At 49.9% G+C, this 25154-nt stretch overlaps 2 protein-coding genes across 2 annotated transcripts; one reads left to right on the top strand and one right to left on the bottom strand.

The window, feature by feature from the left end:
• Window positions 1–7242: 7242 nt before the first annotated feature.
• NDUFS6 (NADH:ubiquinone oxidoreductase subunit S6) lies at window positions 7243–14811 on the bottom strand. The gene is made up of 4 exons (XM_079796979.1): window positions 14660–14811; window positions 13820–13873; window positions 8188–8310; window positions 7243–7440 (listed from the first exon to the last, which is right to left on the bottom strand). The coding sequence occupies exons 1-4, from the start codon at window positions 14789–14791 to the stop codon at window positions 7375–7377; spliced, it is 375 nt and encodes a 124-aa protein (XP_079653105.1). The 5' UTR covers window positions 14792–14811; the 3' UTR covers window positions 7243–7374.
• A 47-nt stretch (window positions 14812–14858) lies between these two features.
• On the top strand, window positions 14859–18246 carry MRPL36 (mitochondrial ribosomal protein L36). The gene is made up of 2 exons (XM_079796995.1): window positions 14859–14996; window positions 15687–18246. Exon 2 carries the CDS (start codon window positions 15700–15702, stop codon window positions 16045–16047), a length of 348 nt encoding a protein of 115 aa, XP_079653121.1. The 5' UTR covers window positions 14859–14996; window positions 15687–15699; the 3' UTR covers window positions 16048–18246.
• Window positions 18247–25154: the final 6908 nt, after the last annotated feature.

The raw sequence follows: 25154 nt of genomic DNA, 5'->3' as shown, positions 1-25154 counted from the left end.
CTGGGCAGGTAGAGGGGGCAGCTCGGGGCCCCACTGTCAGATGGGCAGCTACACTTCCCCATGGATACAACTGCCATACCCAGAAGGTGACCTTGAGCTGATGACATGTTCAAAAGCACAGATGTTACAAATGAGCTCCCAGCACTCCAGTCTGGACTCTGCCCTCTGATGCTGGCAGCTTCGCTACAGCCAAACCCGGACCACTGCCTCCCGTGACCTACCTATAAAATCAGAGGAACGCAGGAACATCACAGTTAACCAAAATGGCAATTAAATGTCGACTATACCATGATCTGATTCTCCAAACGAGCCTCAAAGTACAAGACCAGAAACAGCAGAAGCTGGCAAGGCCCTGGAACTCAGGCGGGGTGCTGCATTCATAGCCGTCATGGCTTTCTCCTGACATTTGACTCACTTCCCAACCTTTCCTGACTGCAGAAATTCCTTGACCAAATCACCAGCCAGAGAGGGCCAACTACTTCTCTGATCTTTCTGACTTTATAGTTGAGATCATTCCTGTTGCCCATCAGGTAACCTAAACTCATCGCCCTTCCCCACCCCCTGCTGCAGATGTGATGAACGAAGGTATCAAGGTCTGCCCCTCTGACAGCAAGGCTGGGGTCCCCTTGCCCACACCGACTGGCACTGGGCTCTGAGCTTTCAGACAATGCCATGTCCACAGCCAGCCTCAGAGGAGGTGTTTATGATCCCTGTTACAGACAAGGAAACAAAACTCCCAGAGATAGCGACTTTCACACTGGTCACCAGCAAGCTGGGATTCGAGTCCTGCTTGAACCAACTGCAAGAGCCAAGCTCTGCTGTGTTGTTGTGTCTGGTTGAGGGGCCCTGTCAGGAGTTGGGGCTGTGCTCCTGGGCTGACCTCCCTGCCTGATTAGATGGTCTGACCAGGAACCACGTGTGCTGTGAGTGTTCCTGGAAAAGGAAGCACACTGGTACCCGCTGGCCAGCTGTCAGTGAGCACTCTGACTCAGTGTGACGACAGAGAGGGAAGGAGATGCCAGGATGCAGCTACACCCCAACCCCACCCCCTAAGCCCTCCCCATTACATGTCCTCTCTTTCGAGGTTGAAACAGGTTCTCTGCCACTGGAATCACTAAGTTATGAAAATACATGAAATCCCCAAAGAGGGAAGTCAAATAAGAAAAGCATAATTATTGCAAAACAGGAGAAGGAATTTAATGCACATGAAATAGTCCCAGAACTGGAAGGTGGACCCTTGAGATAATTTCAATATTGGATCCGCCTGGTCTCTGTCTTCCCGTCTTTATTTCCTAAGGTCTGTGCTGTGACATGACAGCCCCGAAAGCAGATCATCTACATGGAGATTAAGTTGTTAGAAGAGTTCTTACGACTCCTAATTCATATTTTATAAGCCTTTGTGCTTTTGGAGAGTGATCAACTGAAATTTAATTGGGTTCGATGTTATCATTTAACATTTTAAATAACTGCACAAAAATGAAATTTAAAATCCCCCCATGCCTAATAAATTAGTGCTGTAATACTGATAGTAGCCTCTGATGGACTGAGCACAGGTAGGCATGAGTAGGGGGGGCTGCCCATAGGTCCTGCAGGGGCGCCAAGGGCTGTGAGAACTTCCATTGAGCATCACCCTCCCATTCAGTCAGACACTCGATGATTCAGAGCATCAGTGGCTTCATTTTATGAAAAATGCTTAATAGCCATGAAAGTCAGCCATAGGCAAGCCTGCTGCCTCCTCACTCATCCAGGAGGAGGTTCCCCCTCATTTTGGGGAATCCTGGCCTGGCAAGGTTGTTTCTAGGCCAGGTCAATCTTCTCCCAGGTAAGGAGGTGCTTCCTGAGAGTCTGCCAGAGGCTGCGTTCATGCGGAACCCAGCACCCTGGGCTCGCAGGGCCCCACAAGCCTCACAGGGAGTAGCAGGGGTCACTCTATAGTCCCCTCCTCCACAGAGACCTCCCTGCCCATGGCCAGGTTCGCTGCATGACAGGACCAGCCTGCCCAGAGGTAACCCTTGGGGGCGAGGGGGTCAGCAAGTCCTTCCTGACAGCGCCTGGCAGGGTGTTTGAGAGGACACTTGGAGAATGGGGCTCCTGAGGGGCTCCAGACCTGGACCAGCCTCCCACAATGGCCCCCTTGTCCTCTTCATGCAACGGAGCTATGACTCCAGGCTCCCAAGCAACCATCCCTTTCCTGGGGCAGGTTTGAGTGGCAGCACCATTTCCACATGGTTGTGGCCTCCCTGCCATAGATGCATCAGAATGTCAGCCACTCAAAGGGCGGCCACCACCCTCAGGCAACTCATGGGGACCCAGTGGATGGACACAGTTATGCACCACTGCCCTCTGGTGGACAGGTCAGGGCCCACGACATCGGGGAGGGGCTGACAGTGCCCACGCTAGGACCCCGGCCCAGGAAGCACATGCTGGCCTGCAGGCCTGGGACACAGAGCCGGTGTCCACTTGCCTTTCAGGGAAGGATCGGTTTGCATGGCTCTTCCTGTTATACAGACCCGCTCCGGCTGGTGGTGGGACGGGGCACATCTGGGGCCTGAGACAGGGTATGCAGCCCTATCTACTGCCAGGTGCCTCACCTGAGCTACTTGTGCATCTCACCTGATGTGACAGATTCCCTCTAATCTATCCTTAAGGAATCATTTCAGCCCCAGGGCCAAGGAGGTTTCCGCCCTGGGGGAAACCCAGGAAAGGCATGGTCCCCTTTCCTTCCAGGTGGGCTGGGCTGTAAGAGCAGGTGCAGAGCTGTGAACGCATGCATCACTGCGCTGTCTATGAAAGATCGAACCCTGGCAGCTCCCAGGTTCTCAGCATCCTCTACAGCAGGGGTCCTCAAACTTTTTAAACAGGGGGCCAGTTCACTGTTCCTCAGACCGTTGGAGGGCCGGACTATAGTTTAAAAAAAAACTATGAACAAATTCCTATGCACACTGCACATATCTTATTTTGAAGTAAAAAAACAAAATGGCAAAAACACCCGCATGTGGCCCGCGGGCCGTAGTTTGAGGACGCCTGCTCTACAGTAACCATCAAACCACAAATGTTCTTCATGTCTATTAAGTTACTACAATGAAGTCACAACGTTTCCAGTATTACAGACCCTCGGGATAAAAGGCCAAAGGGCTGCACAACGTGGATCCAAGTAAAAGTCTGAAATTAGAGCCTCTCCATCTACAAAGTCCAAGGAAACGTTTTTTTCCTGTCTTCCTAATTTCTGGGTCATAAAACTGGACATGAAGAAGCAGGGACTCCATGGGGCAATGGGAGGAGGGGTGGGGCCATGCAGGGGTAGGCCCAGCCATGCCATCAGGGTGCTCTGAGGGGGTTTCACCTGCACACCTCAAGCAGACAAATGTCTGGGGTGGGAATCAAGCCTATGGCTTCTATGTCCTCACTGCCTGCCCCTCCAGGGTTGGCCAGGGAGCAGGGGCCTCAAGATCCAGCTCCCTCAGTCCTTCTCAACCCTCAGTGACCAACCACCTCACTGGCATCGAAGAATCCTCTTCAAAGGAGCCCTCCCCCCCTCACTCTGACGCCTTTGATCTGTCCCTGAAACAACTTTGATGGCCTTTGTCCCTCTCCTGGACTCTAGGGAGGCTCCAGCGCCGACGCCCCTTGTACCCCACCAGGTGGAGGGGCCCTGACAGGGACAGCTGTGACCTCACAGGCCAGCCTTCCCCCTGCACACCAGCTCGCTCCTGTCCACTCTCACATCTCATAGGGCAGCCTCTGCACCCTGTCCACTTATGGGCTTATCGATGTCCGCACTCAGTGCCCTAAGGAGACCTGAGACATAGTATGATCCCCAGACAGGTTCCCAGACGGAGGCTGGCCTTCCTGGCAGATATCTGGTGAAGACTCCAAGGTGATGGGTGTAGTCCAGGCACTCAAGACCTGAAGCCCTGGGGAGCCAGGCTGAGGTGTGCAGGGTCCCAAGGGCTCTGCCCTGCTCCCCGTCTGCTGCTGCAAGCGAGACCACAGACGGGGCCAGCTGCCCTGACAAGAACTTTGGTTCTGAACTGTGACTTCAGTGTTTTCCCCCAGACACCACCCATCTCTAATGACAGCTTCCCCGGCTTCAGGAATAGGACCACAAGCACACTGCTCCTTCCTACACTGGCCCCTGACTTCCCAAAGCCTGAAAACCAAGAACATCTGCATCTGGACATCCACGGCCCATTAGTTCACCCCTGAATAGCATCACGTCCTCCACTCTCCTCACCATAAAACTAACATTAGGTGGGTAGAGATGCACTTTGCTAAAAGAGCTGGCTGTAAAACTGATCCTTCGGCAGGATCCATGGGGTTAAGAACATTCTAGTGCATTTCTGTGAGTTTGTTAAAACACAGTTGTCAATGGACATCTGCAGCACTGCCACTTCTGCTGAAAACTCAGTGATGAGCTGTGCCCACAAACAGCTGGTCCTCCAGCAGTCACTCTCTTCATCTCAAGTGTCACTTGACTTTTGTAGACATCTGTGATTGGAAAGTAGGCCTTTGAGTCAAGGCCACATCTCTGTGCAAGATTCACTGGGACCTGTGGTGGAATTCATGGCGGGCAGGGCTTCCCCAAGTCCAGCCCCAGCAAAGGCATCCTTCCCTGGAAGGAGCTGGGGGCACAGGCACCAGGCACAGGAGATGGAGGCAATGAGGGTGCCAACCTCCACTGTGGAGCCCGCTGATGATGCCACTTCTGAATACAGGCAGGCTTCCTGGTGTGACCTCACAGCTGGGACATCTCCCGTTAGTGCAGCACACAAACTTGCTTGTACAAAACTGGTCATTTTAATGCAAATAATAAATTTCCTCTTCATAAAAGTCAAGTGGTTATAATTCTTACTTTTGTTTTCAGTGAACCCAAGAGAACAGTCCACATGGTGGGTGGGTGGGGCACGGGTCTGTGTGGAGACCAATCCTGCTGAGGTCTCAGAGGGGCCAGAACAAGGCTGTGCCCTAAACAGAGTCCCCAGAGCTGCACCTGGCCAACCCTCCTCTGTCTGCTTACCTGTAAACCAGGAAATAACATGGCCTGGCAGGCTCTCAGGAGACAGACAGTGGGATGGACACAAAGTGCCTGCTGTGCAGTCGGGAGGTCAGGGCCCTTCGCTGGACTCAGACACTAGTTGTCCCTTATGGCTGCATGATTACATGAGCATTGGTGAGTGGTTCTCAGAGCTGGGAGAGGGACTGCCTCGGAGCACAGCAAGGCCTCGCACTGCGGGGCCTCCATCTCTCCTCTGCTGCATCTGGTCCGGCTGATGAGATACTGCATTTGAATGCTCCTGTTCTAACAGTTTTCCATTTGCTCCTATTTGGCTTCAGAAATAATTACTTCCATTTTTATGTCTCAATATTAATGGGTTGGTGTAACTGTTTCACTTTCTTATTCAAATTACTCGAGTTTTTGTGTTTATTCAGGGGGGCGTGGGCTTCATAAAGAGGGGGGTCCCTAATTATCTTTCCCTCACCTAGGGAAGCTGCCCCACTGTGCACATTCTGCTGAGTCCTAGGAGAAGTGGTGGGCATGACGCTCCACCTTGGTGCCAGACCCGGCCACATCACCTACCTGAAGAGGTTGCCGGCCCGGGTCCTCAGAGCCTGCTTGGCTGAGCACCTGATGGCAGTCTCCCAAACAAGCCTCCCCCCACCCTTGTGGGCAGTAGCCACTTGATCCAGGCCTTTGTTCCACCTACTTTGGAATGTGAAGGGGCAGTAGTGAGTGTGTGAATGAGTCAGATAGGTGAGTGCATCCTGTCCCCATTCTAGGGGAGTGTCCCCCAAACTCATGTCCACCCAGAACCACAGAATGATATCTTACTTGAAAATCAGGTCTTTGCAGGTGTAATAAGGTCATACTGGGTTAGGGTGGGCTCCAAATCCAAGGACTACTGTCCTTATAAAAAGGCCACATGAAGGCAGACACAGGGAGAGGCCATGTGAAGATGGAGATATGTGTCTACAGGGGAGACAGTGGCCACCAGGAGCTGGAGAGGCCTGCAAGATCCTTCCTTAGTGCCTTCAGAGGGAGCGAGGCCCACGAGGCCCTAGGGACACCTTCTGCCCTCTGGCCTCTATGAGAGTAATTTCTGCATGTGAAGGTTTCCTGGGGCTGCCTGGCATGTGAGGGTTGGTTAGGGCAGCCCCAGGAAACAGCACATTGCTCCCTGGACTACCATGTGTCTGCAGTGCCCAGTAAACAGCTGCTGTAAATCACCGACCTCTATGGGATAGAGCAATGCATGCAATGCCTTCTGCCATCAAACCAGGCAACTTTGCGCACTGCATACACACAAAGTCACAACTCAGAGCCCCTTTCCCATGTGTCTGGCCCAGTGGGACCCCTGGCACAGCAAAGAAGAGGGGGCTCAGGACATCCCACCTGGGCATTGTGGTGTCTTTTAGGACAGCACTGAACAGGGGCCCTGTAATCCATCAATGACATTAGCGCCCTAGGTGAGGCTTAGCCCTCACTCCTGGGTCTCTCATCACTGTCTACACAGCCAGAGTGGAGGGCTGGCAGCTGTGGACTGTGACCTGGGGGAGCTGTTCTGTGATGTGAGGGTAGATCCATGACAAAAGTCAGGTGGAGTGGCTGGTGACATCAAATGGGCAGCTCCCTGACCTCAGGGGCCCCTGCTCCAGCCACCAGGGCTCCAACTATCCAAGTACAAAGTGGGAAGGGAGGGGTGGTATTGAGACGGAGCCCTGTTTCTGTGGGAAAGTACATTTGACTTCCTAACAGCCTCGGGACTGGTGATGCTCAGTGCAGGGAAGCCGGGGTCACCTCACCTGGATGGCATCTTTATGGACCCTGTGCCCTGTGCACAGAGATGCTCAGAGTGGGGAGTTCAGGACTCAACTGAACTGTGGAAACCCAACCACAGTCACTGGCTCTGAGCGCAGCTGCTGCCAGGTCACTTATTTCAGACACTGTGTCTGGACATATAGTTTCTAAGAAGAGATCTGTGGCTGGAGGATAGAAATGGCGGATTGGGGACACCGTGTGTGATCACAGCAGCTGCAGGTTTTGTAAATGACAGGAAGCTGAAACTGTAGCTGAAGAGATAACAGTAGAGTTTCCTACATTTCTCTTGGCTGCCTGATGTGGTCACAGAGGCTGTGCTCAGAAGCACCTGGCAGGAGCCCTGGCGGGGACCCCTCAGCCCACACTTATAAGGGAGGTCCATTTTCAAAAGTCCCTTCTGTGGAAGAAACACACTTGTGAAGGCGGTCCTTAACAATGCCGTTTATTCACAGTAGGAACACCCCCCTGGGCAGCACGAGGACCTTCCCTACTTTAGCGAACAGAACACTGAAATGCTCACGTGCATAGCCTCCCAAGACCCAGGGGCATGGTCTGCTCTAGTGATGGTGCTGTTTGAACTGGAGGCCACAGTAACCGCAAGTTCCAGTTTTGGTTTCTTTGTCCTGAAACAATTCAAAAGGGAAGATTTCACATTTCCATATTCTACTTCAAATCTATTAGAGATTAGACACGGAAAGTACACACAAAACCTAAATGCACTGTCAGCCCGAAACACCTGTAAAACCCGTCACAACTGAGCCAGGAACTGACGGTGCCCAGGGCCTGGGTCCAGCTCTATCTCCTCCTGCAGCCTCAGGCCCTGCCCTGGAACTCGGGGTCACCTCAGAGAACCACTTCCAGGGCATAAAGTGGCAGCACAGCCGCTTCTTGCCCTTGGCTCAATCCCTCCAGGAGGGACAGGGTCTCATCCGGAGCACAGACTGCAACTTAACTCGAGCAGGTGGGTCCCCACAGGGCTGGGTTCCAAGCTCACTCACACCACCAGCAGAAAAGGCAGCAGTGGGTCCTGCCAGCTTCCTTCCCCCTCCTATACATCTGGGCTTTTGCCTGTGGCTTCCTTCTCGGCTCTAATGTCCTGAGTATTACTCCTCTTCTCTAGGCTCCGATTGTGTATTTAGCAAGAAACCTGGGCTTAAAAACGGTGAAAGCCGGAGAGACAGTGCTGGCAACACTAAGTACACTGCACAGCACGTCACAGGTGAAAAGATGCCACTGTATTCAGCCCTGCAGTTGGCTTTGTAGGCAAGATCAAGTGGGAGAATGTGTGGCCAAAGGAACACTGCAAGGGCCACTCTGAGAGCAGGGAAAGGACAGAACAGAAAGATGGGTGAGCACTGGGGTCACATTACCAAATTTATGTAGACTTTCGGGTGACCGAGAGCCCCCCCACCGCCATCACACGACACTATGCGACTCTCCACTTCACTCACGGGCTGCTCGGCTATCAAATCAATGGCAAAGTTCTCATTCACCTGGAACAAGAAGATAAAACCTTGTGTAGATAAGTACAAAAACTTAATGATTTCATTAAATTTAAATCTATGCAGACACCTGCCACCCCACATATTCATGTACTGCTGGCACAGGCAGAATTATATTCTGTACACTTTCTTTTAAATATAATTGTAGATCGTCAAAACACACAAATAATTTAACAAATACATCTATATATGCATGCACACATTTAGCTTTTCATTGTACATAATTTCAAATTTACCGAAATGTCACAAGAATTTTCATTTCGTCTTTACCTGGGCTCAGATTGTTAACATTCTCCCCCATTTATCATTTGCTCTCTCCCCTCCCATCACTCTTTCTCTACACACACAGTTTCACAGTTCTGTCCACTGGGGAAGATTAGGAACAGTGACAACCCAGTGGCAATGAGTCCACGCCATCTCTGCCACCATTTCATACTAAAGGAAACAGGGCTCTGAAAACAGATGGTTCCAGATCCAGAACAGATGTTCCAGATGAATGGGAGATGTGTGTCTGAGACAGAGAGAACGGAGCCAGCAAGGACGTCTACAGTTGTGTCAAAAGGGTAGCCAACTTCGGGACACTGTCAATCTGGAAATGGATATGGGAAATCTGAGGGACAATGGAATTGTAACAGCAAAGGACTGAAACACAAGACTACACTGAAATCCATGATTCCATAATGATATTTTTAAACTTCTTTAATTTCCTTACTATAGGGAATCAATTCATCATTTTTAAAACCTATAAGTAACAGGAATCTAGCATTTCTTCTTCTTTCCTCCAGATAACCAAAGTTTTTATTTGTTTAGTTGTTTTTCTGTATATTTTTTTATGCTACTAATAAGAGAACAGCATGCCTTACAGCCTGTGTGAGTTAATGATTGGAGGCGCTTGTCCACGCTACAACCAGAACCACCACATCACCTGCCCAGTAGGGTTACCACAGACGAAGAACCTGATTCTGATCTGACAAAGCAGCTGGATCCAACCCGAGCATGCACACTCAGAGGACCAGAGGTGCCAAACAGCACAGAGGGAGTGCAGTAGGCCAGGGCCAGCTGTGGACGACCCTACAGAAGAAACACCAGGTCCTGTGACAGGTGAGGAAAAAAAGGTGTGTGTGTGTATGCGTGTGTGTGTGTGTGTGTGTGTGTGTGTGTGTGTGTGTCACAGGAACCTAAAATTAGAGAAACTTGGACGCATCACAACTGCAAAAGAAAAACCTGGATATGTGTGGTGGGTAACGGGAACCTAAAGATCAAAGAAACCACAATGCATGGGACTTATTTGGATTCTGAATCAAACAAGCTGTGAAAATTTTAAAAATACGATAGTCGAGAATATTTAGGCCACCTAGATACTGAATTGAAAGGAACCTCTGTAGTCAGGTGAGATGATGCTGTCATTGTCAACACATCCTGGAGGTGTGCACGGTCAATTTCAGATCTGATGACACGATATAGATGGTGGGGAGCAGGCTGGTGTGAACACAGCAGGAACAGGTGTGATGTCTTGGTAAACATCCTGTGGCACCTGTGGAAACTGAGTGACCAGGCACTAGGAGGAGGGGATCACTGAACTAGCTCCACACTGCATAGTCACAACAGCATTCCAACATCCTGGCTGGGCAAATCATTTATCCAACAATGCCCTACTGTGGCAAAAGTGGGCACTAGACAGGAGACATGTCTTGGTTGTACTTGCCTCAATTAGAGCTGTCCTCGGTGACCACAGGAGACAAAGCACATGACACTGGGGAAACTGTAGAAGCGAAGCATCAGTGTCTGCATGTAAAGGGAAAGAAGGGAACCCGGGCCCTCACAGTGCCCAGTGGGCCTCAGAGACCCACTATGCATGCCCCCTGGTCACCAGCCCACAAAAAGGCTGTGGCTCCTTTATTCCAAGCACTGCACATCCTGTAAAGAAACCCAGCAGTGCCTTCTCCAAGCTTCCTCCTTTCTGGGGCCATCTACAGCAATTACAGTTGCCCTCTGTGTCCAACACTCGGCTCCCAAGGATTAGCTTGCCTGATGGTGCCTCTTAAACCCAGCATCTCTTCCACATCTTTACCCAACCCAAGGTGGATGACAACAGCAAGACCACATCTTGAAAGTCACCCTCCTCTGGAGGCCAGAGGATCTCTCAACTGGAACACACCACACAGAGGACAGTCAGAGGGGCAACACCATTCTTCCCCTCTCAGGTCTCCCAAAAGCCATCACAAGTTTACAGGAAGAGATGCTTAATGGAGACAAGATGGGGCAGTGCGAGGCTAAAAATCAGATTAATAAGTGTTGGCCAAGGTTATCCTGTGATTTGCGTTTGGGAATAATCTCAGTACTTGTTTATCATTATGGGTGAGGACTGCTAGGCCAGGTCAGTCCTGGCTCCCAGGGCCATGTGGCTTCCAGAATCTCACCTACACCAGAGGCCTACTGCTCTAGGGAAGACAAGAACACAGAGACTAGGTGTAGATAAATCCTTACAAATAAGGGGGTGGGGAGGATATAAGTTTAATAAAACTTTAAAATAAGAAGAACACAGTCAAGCTCAGTTAACTTTTCCAAAGCCAGCCAACTGTCCAGAGGACACACAGTCCAGCGACAGAGCCACTCCCACCACTCACACACAGAGAAGGCCCCACCTGCCACCAACACGGATGACACCAAACACCCCACCAGAACTCTGATGCCCTGAACCCACACAATGTGGACAACATTTTGGAAAGGTTTAATTATTTTTCAAAAGTTTTGTCAGTGATAGAGTATGATTTTGTAAAGCTTTCCCTTAAAATTCTATTTTCAAAAACACAGCAGGAAGTTACCAGAAAATGTGCGGATGTTAAAACAAACACCACAAGTGTGCAGGGCTGCCGCCAGGGTGTTTTACAAGCTCCTTTAAGCACAATGCCTCCGCCAAGGGCTCCTGCTCCCTTACACCATACCTTACAGCAGTCTACATGGTGAGTGATGGCCCGCGCAAGCCACGCGCCATACAAATGAAGCCTCAGGGTGTAAATAATACGGTGTCTACCTCAGTGACAAATGTGTCACAAAGGCCACACTAACAAACTCCCATCATGCAGTCCAAGAAACAGTCTGTCTCCTGTGGGAAGGGCAACTGATGCTTGACGTCTGAGACTGACACGGGACTGCCCCTGTCATTCAGGACTGCAGCTCCAGGGCGACCCTGACCTCCCATGATTAACATCCTGGGACTTAGCTCAACCGCAGGAAAACAAAGAGCCCAGGAGTCAACGCCCAGTCACAGCACCCAACCACGGCCCAGCTTCCAATTCCGTTAAAATTCAGGGCTGCAGCGTGCCGCCCTGCCCCGCGAAGGGACAAGGAAAGAAAGCATTACTGGACCTCATGAGGAGATCAGTTCAGAAAACACGTCACAGCATCCCACACCCTTGGCTGTAAATGTAGTGTTTTCCCAAGTACATGGTGTGTCACAGACCTTAAGTTGCCCAACCACTGTAAAAATTAGTCCTCTAGGTCACTAAGAGGTCACTAAAAAAATATATATATATATGAACCTATCTTTATAGTTACCTCTTGATCAACTCATCTGGGCCTAAAAATATTTAGATTTAAATCATTCATTTGTCAGTAAACTGTTCTATTTTTTTTAAACTCATGTTTTTGGGAGTGACAGTTCCTATGAAAAGTTTACTCCCTTATGTCAAACTGAGATTAAATCCATTAAAGATAAAATATACATATAAGTCTGCAAAATAATACCAAATTAGTACAAAAAGGAAATAACTCAGTTGAATAATCAATGTTTTGTAAAATTTTGACCTAATTAATGGAAACTTACAAGTTTAAAATAAACTAAAAGCCCCAGTTCAATTATTTAGAATATCAGGTGTTTTGTTTTTTTATAAAATATATTTTATTGATTTTTTACAGAGAGGAAGGGAGAGGGATAGAGAGTTAGAAACATCGATCAGCTGCCTCCTACACACTCCCTACTGGGGATGTGCCCGCAACCAAGGTACATGCCCTTGACCAGAATCGAACCTGGAACCCTTGAGTTGGCAGGCCGACGCTCTATCCACTGAGCCAAACCGGTTAGGGCTAGAATATCAGGTGTTTTTAACACTAACACAAGTAATTATAATTAGCTAAACATAGGTGTGCACACACACATATACACAGTAAAAACTGAAGTTTTCATCCAAATTAATTTTTAAACTAAGTAAGTTTGAAGAAAATGCTCAAAAGCAGGGATAGGGAGGTGGAACACAGAAAGCTTTGTGGGCAATAAAACTACTCTGTGTGATACTATAATGGTGGATAAAAGAGATTACACATTTGTCAAGACCCACAGAATGTATAGCAAAGAGTAAGCCCTAATGTAAACTATGGGCTTGAGTTGATACTAATATATCAATACTCATCCAGTGTTTAAATCACTCACTTGTAAAAAATGTAGCACAAGGGAACTTACTGTGTGAGGGGAAGATGGGGCATATGGAAACTCTGTACCAGTACTTTCTGTGCAATTTCCCAGTATACCTACAGTCTTCTAAAACAATAATGTCTCTTGGAAACCAAAATAATTTTAAAATATTACTAAACACCAAATTTTTGTCGTAAGAGCAAAAGCCACAGCAGAATGCCAACTCATCTTTCACAGACGTGCTGTGCACCTTCACAACTTGAGGATGATCTCAAACAGGAAAAGGCCCAGAGACCCCGAGCTGGATAGCGGTATAGGATTAGGCAACACTGGCAGCACGTTATTGCCTTCAAAAGCTCTGATTTTGTTTGTTTAGCTTTGTTTTTAAATTGCTCCCTGTTGCGCTCTGCTATGGCAATCAGAAACCAGGGCCACAAGAGAAACCCCAGCAGAGAGAAGTCCGTGGCAGAACCAGGTGCCTGCTAGAGCATCAGAAGGCATGAGATAGGAAGCTGGGGGCCAGGCTGCAGGGTCAACTCCAGGACTGATTTGCTCTGAAGTGCCCCATCCAGCGCTCTGAACTCCATCTCCACCGCACTGCCCCTGCCCTTATGACACCCACAAAGCAGGATGGAAGTAGAAAAGCCGACTTTGGGAATGGACAATGTAACCAAGATCAAAGGGAAGTAGAAACACAACTTAGGGAAAGCTGAGGCTTAACAAGAAGAATCAACAAGCTGACTGAGGGGAAGGAGTGACTGACTCAAAGTGATTATGGAGGACAAAACTTACTTTAATCTGAGGGTCTCAGGAGTATAAGGCACATAAATAAAGGAAAAGACCACTCCCATTTTTATATTAAAAAAAACACTACACTTACTAAGTGTTGTTACATACTGTGGGGGGACAAGGGAAACAAAACAGAAACAGTAGAAACATTTAACATTTAGAAAAATGCAGAATTACAGAGCTTCTAGGATATCACAAATTGGGGGGAAATTGTTTAAATCTTACATATTGATTTTTATATATTGTCGGTTACATAAAGGTTTTATGAGAGCTTACCTTTTTTTTTTTTTTTTTGCTTACCTCTTTCTGACGACCTACAAATCGAATTTTCCTGTAGTCTTTATCATCATAAACCTGGGGAGAAAAAAGACCATATGTGATTTTTACAGCCTAATTCTGAAAGAGGTCAGTTAATATCCATTACAGAAAAGTGTTTTTCTCAACATTTACACCATTCACGATCAAACACATAAGGGGCAAGGTATAGTTGTGCAACCAGGGACATTTTTCAGCAAGACCCCTAAGATGACAATGAGCAGTAATCTGAACTGGAAGGCTGCAAGGTGGAGTGAGAGAGCAGAGGAGGCAAATTCAGGCAGAGGAGGTGCACCCCGCTCCTTCACATGGGGCCAATGGTTTATGGCCCCTCTAAATATACTGGTAACACTTCAATAATATGGGTACTTACTCTCTCATCTTATGATTATAGTCTAAGACTATGTTTTTGCTTTTGACTACAGCAGACTCTCAAGTTATTTAAATGCACTATTTAATATCACACAAACATTACGAGATTCGAGCCACAGAATCAATCGGGCGATTTCAGTCCACCGGGAAGCCGCCCATAGAGATCAACAGCTACGCTCTGGGTACCAGCTTCATTTTAGAGCTCAAGGACACTCCCACAGAATTTGCAAACGCTCCACCAACCCAGGCACCGCGGCACCCGTTTTTATCCACGCCGGTTGGTGCGAGCGACAGAAGCACAGCTCGACTGTGCTTCGGTCGCACGGGGGACCCGCACGGTACTCAGCCGCCAGTTCTCCGCGATCCCTCTCAGGGACCAGGAACCGGGGGACACGGAGGACCTAGGGCACTGCGGACGGCGGAACGACCGGGGTTCCTCGACGCACCGGTTACCTGGCCGGTGTGCGTGACCTTCTCTCCGGTTGGTGCGATGCGCACCCCAAAACACCTGGCGCCCCGGGGCAGACTAAGCGCGGCGGCGCCACTCCGGCCCAGGTGCCTACAGAAGGTCACTGCCGCCGCCATCTTGCGGGCTGACCCTTGACCCGGCGCGTCGACGCACCAGAGTTGACGCATGCGCACAGGCTCGCGGCGGTGGGGGGGCCGCCGCCGTTTGTCTTTCTGGCGCAGACTCGGCGGTGGCGTCTCCGCCCCACTGTACTGGCGCAGGCGGGGACGCAGGCGCGGGGCAAGGCACGCTTCTGGCCTCTTCTGGGCCGGTTCTTCCCAGGTCAGGGGTCCCTGGGAATCCAGAGGGGCTGGGGGCTAGGGAGGCGGCGGGTTGCCGGGGTTCGGATCTGCTCCGGAGCCGCCTGCCGGGTCGGGGCTGCGGAAGAGCTCGACCCAGAGACTCGGCCTCAGTTTCCCCCTGTGGGCCGTGGCCAGAGAGCGCGGGGGCAGCTTGGGACCGGATCCCGAACCTCGTGAACGGTGGGCGGGTCCCGAGCGTCCCCTGCCGGTGTTGGGGTCGAGGCCCGGGCGCCAGCTAGTGCGCCTCCGCTAGGAGGCCCCGCACAACGTGCGCCGGCGAAGCGGCCCGCCAGGTTCCTTGCCGTCCGTCGGTCTGGCGCCGGCCCGGGTGCCGGCTGCCTCCTGTCCCGAACACCAGGCCAGCTCTTCCCCATGCTGCCTGTCACTAAACCTGAACGGGGTCGGAGGCTTAGGATCCTCGCAGCCATGCCTGGGCTCCCACAAAGGGCGGTCTCGCCAAATGCCACCCCCCTTCCCCCCTCCCCCCCGCCCGTGCCCCTGTCTCCGCGAAACTGGGCTGGCAGGGTTTGCGCTGCACCGGGGGGCGGGGGGGGGGGGGGGGCGCCCCTGACCCCTCCATGCCTACGCCACAGTGAAGTGGGGAAAACAAAGTTTTAATAATAGGAAGTGCGGAAGACGCTGTAACAACTTTTTTTTCTTTCTTGCATAGATTCAGCCACAATATGGCAACTCTTTTTATAAGGAAAATGGTGGTTTCTGCTGTGAACCCTCTCCTACAGCTGAGTCGTTACACAATGACAAATTACACAACGACATCCCGAGCGCTCTCCACGCTGCTGCTGGGTCCCCTGCGTGTTGCAGTCTCTGCAGGTGCAAAGCCCAGCGCAGCAGTGGCCTCTCCACTCTCCTGCCACCCCCTGCCCTTCCTGCAGCCGACTCTGGGGTTCAAGACCAAGGTCGTCCTCAAGAAGCGTTGCAAGGACTGTTACCTGGTGAAGAGGCGTGGGCGATGGTACATCTACTGCAAAACGCACCCAAGGCATAAGCAGAGACAGATGAAGCGCCTTTGACTGTAAAAATAACATGCAGGATTGTGCCATTTCCTTGGGTGACCTTATCGAAGAAAAATAAAATATAAACATTGTGTTTTCTGAGATTGTTGGCCTGCCAGTTTTGTTGACTCTACTTTCCAGGCCTCTCACTCTTTATCCACATCTAGTCCAGCCAGAACCCCAGCTGGGAAGCGAATCCTTTTATCTTCCTTGCAAGCTAGCAGGGGGACAGAAGATGGAGCCAAGGAAAGGCCAGTTTGCCCCCAACATCAGAATGCAAGTTCTTGAGAAAGAACTAAATTCAGTCTCAGATTGGCCCTGTGTCTGCCTTCTGCCATACTGCTGCTATCCCGTCTTCAGGATGAGGAGGAAAGGCCTTGATAACAGTCCTTAAGTGAAGGGTAATTGATTGTTTATATATATATGAAGGGATTTTGGATATCAAATATGTTTGTCACCCTTGGTCTGAGATGTATGTGCATGTGTAATGTGTGCATGTATGTACGTATTACATACCCACTGTGCGAGCAAGAGGCCTCTCCTGTAGTGTGAAGACGGGAGCCCTCAGAGGTGGTTACAGCAGCATGGCAGGTGGGTGCTGTGCCTACTGCTGACCCAGGAGCAGAAAGCAGGCAGCCGCATGTCCTGATCAGGGTCTAGGCTCTGCTCGTTACTCATTGTTGGGCCTTGGACAAGAAGCTTCTATTAAAGCCTCCCTGCAGGGTTCTCAGGACCTATTTGTCAGTCACACTCTTGCTCTTAGTCTGCCACAGGGTCTGGTATGCAGTAGGCACTCAGCAAGGGAATGTAGACTCAAATGATTACAACTTATAAGCAGGCAGCCTATTACCCTCTCTAGCTATTCATAACCAGCTCATCCTGCAAGGCCAAGTTCAGAACTTTGTTCTGAAGAGGTGGTTGACATCCCGTCTAACAGACCCAAATGCCTCTGGCACTAGAGCATGGATAGTGAAGTTGGATGCTGGACTTGTCTAGGTCTTTAGCTGTTTCATATATGTATGCACCTGCACACACATACACACGTATACACATAGGTACACCACACACCTTTTTGATTATTTTCTCCTTGACAGGTGAATGAGGTATATTTGCCTTGTGAGCATCCAGCTCTGCAGGACACACAGTGCTGGTATATATGTCCATGTAAATGAATATATTGGATATTGAGGGACAGGCAGTCCTGGGCGTAGTGAAGCAATGTGGCCCATATCCACATGAACCTGTGATTATTGCTAGCAACCTGGAGTCCTAACGGCATTGATAAATTTCTAAATCGCTCTCTCCTGGAATTACGAATCTCTGTTTGACTTAAGGTCATAGCATGTGTGCTGACCAAGCCTTCTTACAACTCATCTACTTCCCAATAATGGATGGACCAGCATTTATAGCCCCACAATTCCAGCTCAACAAAAAAAGTTGTTTAGGTCAGGAGTCAGCAAATTACGTTCCATAGGCCAAATCCAGCCTTCACCCATTTTTTTAAAGTATTTTTGGAAAACGACCATCTCATTTATTAATGTACTAGAGGCCCGGTGCATGGATTCGTGCACTGGTGGGGTCCCTCAGCCTGGCCTGCGGAGATTGGACCGAAACCGGCTCTCTGATATCCCCTGAAGGGTCCTGGATTGCGAGAGGGTGCAGGCCAGGCCCAGGGACCTCACCAGTGCATGATCGGGGCTGCGAGGGACCATGGGAGGGCTCCAGGGCGTGTCCGGCCCTTCTTGCCCAGTCCCCAATTATCTGGACCCCAGCAGCAAGCTACCCTACCGGTCGGAGCATCTGACCCCTAGTGGTCAGTGCACATAGCTACTGGTCAAATGGTCACTTAGGCTTTTATATGTATAGATTGTACCTCCACAGCAGCCAAGTGGTAGGTGAGTAGTTGCAACAAGACCCAATGGCCTGAGAAATTTAAAATATTTACTAGTTGGGTACAAACTTAAGATGGAAAGTAAGGAAGAAATTGACTCATTTTATTAATGTATTTCAAGAGGACTTCTTTACTAGAGACCAAGATCATTTAGGAAAGAAAAAAAGTGGTGTATTATTTTCCTGTGGCTGCTGCAACAAATTATCAGACTTGCGGCTTAAAGCAACAGAAAGGTATTCTCCCCACTAACCCAGGGCCATCTCATCTCAAGATCCTTAACTTAATAACATCTGCAAAGACCGTACTTCCAAATAAGGTCATATTCTGAGCTGTAAAGCGGGGAAGGGGGGGGGGGGGGGGGGGGCGGCGCACAATTCAATCCACTACAAGTGGTACAGAATATTTTTGAAAATACTATCAATTTAAGTTTTTGTTAATTATGTGTTCATTTTGTTCAAAATGCAGTGGAAGTCTTCCTCCTGAACCCCAGATCCAATTTCTCTCCCCAGAAGCAGACAGGATCATCAGCTCCCAAAATACCCATTCAGTCTTGTCCTGTGACTCTTTAGGTGAGTCCCTGTGACTCCATTCCTGTCCCCATTTGTACAACTAAACCTGGAACACATCTGGGCGATGTCTCATGTCAGCAACCACAGGGCATCCTCTTTCTTTCCCCAGACCACTCTGCCCTGATTTCTTCAACAAGCTAATGTTAGATATTTTAGGCATCACTTTTTACTTAGGGCATTTTTCTGCATCTATATGAGTTTTTTAATTTCTCCTTTTTGGATTTATAAAGTATTTTGTTCTATTTTGTAATTAGTGGTTGAAATTCCCAATTAGAGGCCAGTTGTTGTTTTTTCTCCAAGTTCCTACTTGTCATTTTTCTGTTTAAAAAGCATGGAAAAAAATGAGCAATCTACAGAACAAAGAGAGCTATTTTGCATTGCATGAGAAATTGACTGGCTGTGTCGATATGCAGAACAAAGCTGTCAGGAAGCTAGTTTTCAAGAGCCTCAAGGGCCCAGCCAAGCAGCTCCCACGTGTGGGGTACAGACAGATTTCCTCCTCTGACCGCACCATGAAAGATTCATTGTCTTTTCCTCAGAAAGTGATGCGTGTTTTTCCTTACATAGTGATGCTATTATACGAAACAACATGAATTACTGTGCAGAAATTCTAGCACTTCATCCTCAGAGTGAGGCTTTCTCCTCAGATTTCTGTTTAAAGGTATAATTGTTCTTTTAGTGCTAATAACATGTAATCATCTATTCTAAAGTGAAGCCATAGTTTTTCACTGATAACTTCTATCAGTTTAATTATCTAACACATTGTTGGGTCTAGGGTAAAGGAGTCTTCTCTGGCAAGTCAGTCATACTCTGATTCTTCATTTATTTATCCATTCACTGCAATAGTTATTAAGCTTAATTTTGTATCATGTTCTGTGCAAAATACACGCTATATATATGGATTCATGCATGAAGATAGTCCTGCCTGATCACCTGATGACATGCCTCATATTGTGTCTAATACAAGAGGTGGGGCTGGAAATAGCAGCGGTTTAAGCAAAATATGCAGTGTGTTGCCCCCTTACACCAAGGAAAGACATCAGCAGGCACTGTTCGGGTTTCCCAGCCTCTGTCCTCTCCATCACTGCCAATTCTTGGTGCTTGGTTTCCAATCTCCTGGCAACTTCATGGCACAAAATGGTGGTGGAGCCAACATTCTAAGCAATCAGACAGAAAAGGACTAGAGGACAAACAAATGCTGCCCCTGGTCTCTCTTATCCTTTTAAGCAACTCTCCCATATTCCCCAGGGATTTCACCTTCTTGCCAGATGCTGCCCCTAGCTGTGAAGGAAGGAGGAGAAACACTGCCCACTGTGCCCCACGATGAGGACATGGCTGAGAAAGAGGCTCCAAGCTAGTTACCCGCTTCCCAAAATCACGTGAGCCAATTGCCCTCTCTGTTGGTTGTTTCTCTGGAGAACCCTGTCTTAGTCCATCCAGGCTATTATAAGCCAACTAGAGGCCCAGCGCACGATTAAATCATGCACGTGTAGGGTCCCCTAGGCCTAGCCTGCCATCAGGGCCATGTCTGCCGCCCCGCAATGCCTCTCACGCTTCACTGACTCTGCCGGCGCCCGAGGGGGATATGGGGGAGTTGGGGGAAGGCCTGAGAGGTGCTCCATGCACCTCATGGTGACTGGTTATTTGGTCATTTCAGTCGTGATGGCTCTTGGCCTTTTATTATTATGATACCACAGACTAGTGGCTTATAAACAAGAGACATTTATTGCTCAGAGTCCTAGAGGCTGGTTTTCTGAAATCAGGGTGTGCCAGTGTGGGGGTTCTGGTCAGAGCCTCTATCTTGCTTTCAAACAATGATACACCTTCTGCAGGTTCCTTTCTGGGTGTTTGTCCTGGTAGCCTTCAGTGGCAGTGTAAGAAGTTTGGTGACCCTGAGGCCACCACATGGAGAGGCCATTTAGAGGGAGAGAGGCCCAAGGAGCCCAGGTGTAGGTCTTTCCTGTCAGATGCCAGGTATGAAATGAAAGGGCCTTTGAGGTGATCTGGCCACAGTCACTATCTGATGGCCACTGTATGGAAGACCCCCAACAAGAACCACCTGCTGAGCCCAGCCAACCTGAGACGCATGAACCAAGTGTGAGTTAAGAGGTTGGAAGGGTTCGTTGCGTGCACAGTGCTATGGAATTGAATGTGTGCATCTCCCAAATTCCAATGTGGAAGCCCTAACCCCCAATGGGAGGTGACTCAGTTTACATGAGGTGATGAGGTGTGGGCCCTGGTCTGGTGTGGTTAGGGCCCCTGTCCAGAGAGACACCAGAGCACATGCTCTTTCCTATGTGAGGACATAGCCAGACGGCGGCTGTCTGCCAGCCCAGAACAGGCCTCACCAGAAACCAAACCCACTACACTTTAATCTGAATGTCCAGTTTCCAGATGTGTGAAAAATAAATGTGTGTTGTTTAAGCCCTCTCTGTGGTGTTTTGATATAGCCGCCCAGGCTAAGAAGCACAGACAGGTCATCCTGAGCCCACTGAGTAAATTCAGAACGTCCTTGTGTTATAGACTGCATACTGCCCTCATCAGATTCTGATCTGAGCCTCACACCACTTCTGTACACAGACCAGCCCTGGATGATCAGCAAATGAGTCCATCTCCACATACTTGAACTTGAGGAAGCACCCACAACCTGTCCTTCCTGCAAGGCCTCATTCACGCCTGTGCCCCTAGACCCATCTCCTGGCTACGTGGCTTTTCTTCCCCTGTTCACCCTTGCCCATCTACCTAGCCTTGCCCTCCTGGCCTGGCCCCCAGCGAAAGCCCACCTTGGCCTTGTCCTCAGAATCAGGTTTCAGGGATGATGCTCCTTAAAGTTTGTTTTGAAATTCACATGGGTTTTAAGGTAAAAATTCTCCTCTTTCTCCTTGAAATACAAGACAAATTTGGAGATATTTATCCAGAGCAGTGAAAGTAAGATATTTAGTCAACTGATGGAAAGTGCGGAGCTCAGCATTCCAGGAAATGTCCTGGAGTCTTTATGTCTTCCCCCTTGAAGGTTTTCCTGTCGAACGTTAGCTGTGTGCATGAGCAGGTGAGATTTAGCCGGACTCCCCAATTGCGCTCTTTTTTAATAAACCAGCATAAAGTAGGATTTATTTACATAATGCAATGATCCGTGAAGGTTACCATAACACCGAGGGACCATATTAACCGCTTGGGTGGAATTCATTAGAAATTAACTACCACTTAAATTAATTTTCCCACAGTCACAAGGCTGTAATGGTGGGAGAGGGGACCGTTCATCAGCGGGTGCTGACAGGGGACCTGTCACCGCTGTTATTTATAGGTGGGTGAGTTAATCCGTGGAACAGGCACACCTGGGCAAACTCGGAGCCCCTGACTCACAAAAGCCATTCCAAAGGCCTCTAATTCCTCATTAATAAGTCATCTGGCCTCATGAACCTGCCCTTTCTCACACTTGACCAGGGTGACACAGAGCAACTCTGGTCATCACGATCTACAAACAGGACAACTGTTTGGAAAACCTCGTCATAAAGCATATGTTCTTACACGCAGAGTTGCTCAGAGCCCCTGTGGCCTCTCTAGGAACCTTTCAGAGTACCAGGTGCAGATTACCTACTCATAATAGTCCCTTAGAGACTTCAGAGATAGGGTCACCCCAAGAGGAGGGCCAATCCTCAATGAAGAGAGTGAGGGGGCAGGGACCCACTGGGTCTCCTGTAGGAGGGCAGAGTGTGAGTGTGTGGTATGTGTACACGTGTGGTACATGTATGTGGTGTGTGTGTGTGCATGTATGTGTGTGCATCTATATGATGTCTGCATGCCCTTTGTGCTATATGCACCTGTATATATATGTGTGTGTGCATTGTGTGATATGTGTGCAAACATGTGGCATATGTTTGTGGTGTGTGTGTGTGTGCATCTGTATGATGTCTGCATGCCCATGTGGTGTGTGCATGTGTATGTGCATGTATGTGTTTAGCGTGTGGTGTGTGTATACACACATGTGGGTGTGCACTGTGTGTTATGTGTGTTGTGTGGCTTGTGTTGTGTATGTGCACATGTGTGTGAGAGAGTGTGCAAGAGAGAGGGGCAGAGGGACAGACGTCATCCCTCTGGGAACCAGTGTGTGTGATGAACATCAGAGATACTGGGCAAGGAGGGGTGGGATAGGGGCTGGTTGAAAGGCCCACCATCTGGGAAAGAAGGAAGGGGAGGCCAGAGACCCAGCATGTTCTTTTGGGAAGGTCCTGGCCTCCTGTTGAGGGAGCAGTAGATGTAGTTTAGGTTCCGGCTCCTGACTCCCTCCAGCTGCAGCAGAAAATCCAGGAGGCCTCGGACACCTGGGCTTGGGGCCCCTGACAGAGGGTGGAAGGAGCAGCATGCCTGGTCTGAGGTCCTCTCAGCTCTGATGCCCCCTGTGAGATTGGTGCATTCAGTGGGGGCTCCCCCATGCCAGGGCCCAGGGTACACCTGGGGCTGGAGGTATACCCAGGCTCCAGGCCACCTTTCCCTCTAGATTGGGCTTGGGGGGAGGGGCGTGGGGAGCTGGAGGCCAGTGAGGACCAGGGTCTGAGGGGCCTCTTGCTGGACTCCTGTCTGGAAGGCCCCAAGTGTGTCCCAGGCAATGACCACGGGGCACTCTGAGCTTAGAGATCCTGGTGTTTGTCCCCAAGGCCAGCAAATTGAGATGCATTTCTAGGAAGAGAGGAAATCCCCAAGTTTAAATCTCAATCAGCGCTGCCTCTCACCCAGACAACAGTTCCACACCATGGCCCCTCTTGGGCACAGAGCTTCTTCTGAAAAGTGCAGGGAAGGACATGCCAGGGAGCCAGAAACACCAACGTGGAAACGATGGAGGCAAAGTTGGAGCGGAGGTAACCCAGCGCTGAGCAGCCTCTGGCCTTTGGAAGGGGACCTGGGGAGCATGAAATAGGAGCCAGAAGGGGTCCCCAGATGCCCCCAGGACCAATGCCGCTGTGCCTTCTGGAACCCAAGTCCTGTCACCCTGAACTTGATGCAATGTTGGCTCTCCGTACCCGCCTTCCAGAGGGAGGTTCATGGCTTTCTCCACATTTATAGGAGGGGCTGTCCCCCAGTGTCAGGGCCCCAGCCCTAAGGGGGTGGCTGCTCTGGTGACACTATTTGCTTTTGCACAAACTGGGCTGTGGTGGATCTTTCAGGGAAGTAGACCACTGAGAAACTGCCCTCGTGTCTTTCTATGGCACTTCCCTCCGACACACACACACACACACACGCACACGCACATGCACACGCGCGCGCACACACGCACACACACACACATCTCTGGGGAGCCTGTAACGACGCCTGATCCTCTGGCCAAGGGCTTTGCACACATGTGCCAGTCACCTCCTGTCTCAGACTCACTTACCATCTCAGGCACGGCCACTGCTCGCTGCCCAGACTCGCCCTCACCGGCGAGTGTGTGTGAGGGACCCGTGTGGGGGGGACGTCAGGCCCTGGCGCCCTAGCCCACTTCCCCCCAGCGCCTGCTCTGCGCAGCTGCCCCCAGCCTGACTGCGTTCCCCCTAGTGCAGGGCTGAGGCCCCTCCTCCAGCTTCGGACTAGAAACGGCACATAGCCCGAGGCCTCCAGAGGAATGCTGGTGTCACGTGTTAGAAAACATATTTGTTTTGTGTTCTCCAAGGACAAATGACAGACATGTGAAAACAGTCCCCGCTTTCCTTTCAGGGACACTGAGTTTACAATTAACTTCTGTCAGAGGAAACGGCGTCTCCTGCGTCCCCTCAGTGTGACTGCCCACTGCTACCATTTTACAGGGGAAACGCCGCGCGGTGTTTGACACATGTGATTACAAGTTTACAGAACCCACTCACGTTCCTGCTGCTACTGCTGCTTCTCTTTAGGAAAAGCCACTCATTAGAACCAAACAAGTCCATGTGGGGAATTGGTTACCCCAGCACAGGAGGCCTCATTTGTCTGTCTGGGGAACACGGGTGCCCCCAGGGCTTAGGGAATGGGAGCCAACGTCCTGCTCCTAGATCCCAGAGGATGGTTTCTCAGAATAGGGGACAGGAGCTGGTCCCAAGCTTCCTCCTTGGAAAATGCACACTGACAGCACCCAATGCATGCACACTACACACACATATACCCATGCATATGCACATATGCACCCACACATCACATACACATCAGTGCATGCACTCATCATGCATACATGCACACATGACATATACACACACTTACATGTGTACATCTTGCACACATGCACCACATACACATGCAGGTGGGCAAACGTCATGTACACACATATGTACTTGCAAATGTACACACACCTATGCATGTGTACACACATGCACTTGCCCACTCAGGGACAAAGAGCTGTCTTGGGACAGACAGCAGTGGACAGACCTTGGTCTTCAGTGTGGTTGGGGCTGTCTTTCTGCCTCCTGCTTGGTAAGGCCTATGTTCACGGTAGGCTCTGTGTCAACTGCTCCCCAGGAGAGACCTGGAGGAGATGGCTGTGTGTGCTCAGAGGCTCTAGAGGAGAAGTCCTTACAGATGCCATTGCCCACCTTGTCCCCCCAACACGCGTCCAGAAGTGGGGGCAGAGGAGAAAAGGAACCAAGAGTGAGTAGGAGTGACCACTGTCTATTGCCGCAGCAGTTGACAATAAATCCCAGGAAAAGAATAAGGCCTCCCTC

The sequence above is a fragment of the Cnephaeus nilssonii genome (genome assembly GCF_951640355.1).
Source record: "Cnephaeus nilssonii genome assembly, chromosome: 2".
NCBI lineage: Eukaryota > Metazoa > Chordata > Mammalia > Chiroptera > Vespertilionidae > Cnephaeus > Cnephaeus nilssonii.
This window is presented reverse-complemented; position numbering and strand designations above follow the sequence as displayed.

What these genes read in the sequence shown, in the direction of transcription:
- NDUFS6 (XM_079796979.1), bottom strand. Translation starts at nt 14,791, where the DNA reads ATGGCGGCGGCAGTGACCTTCTGTAGGCACCTGGGCCGGAGTGGCGCC. An exon ending in TTGTAGGTCGTCAGAAAGAG is followed by an intron (nt 8,311 to 13,819) that starts GTAAGCAAAAAA and finishes TTCTTGTTCCAG; the next exon opens with GTGAATGAGAACTTTGCCAT. An exon ending in CGAAAGTCTACATAAATTTG is followed by an intron (nt 7,441 to 8,187) that starts GTAATGTGACCC and finishes GAATTGTTTCAG; the next exon opens with GACAAAGAAACCAAAACTGG.
- MRPL36 (XM_079796995.1), top strand. Translation starts at nt 15,700, where the DNA reads ATGGCAACTCTTTTTATAAGGAAAATGGTGGTTTCTGCTGTGAACCCT.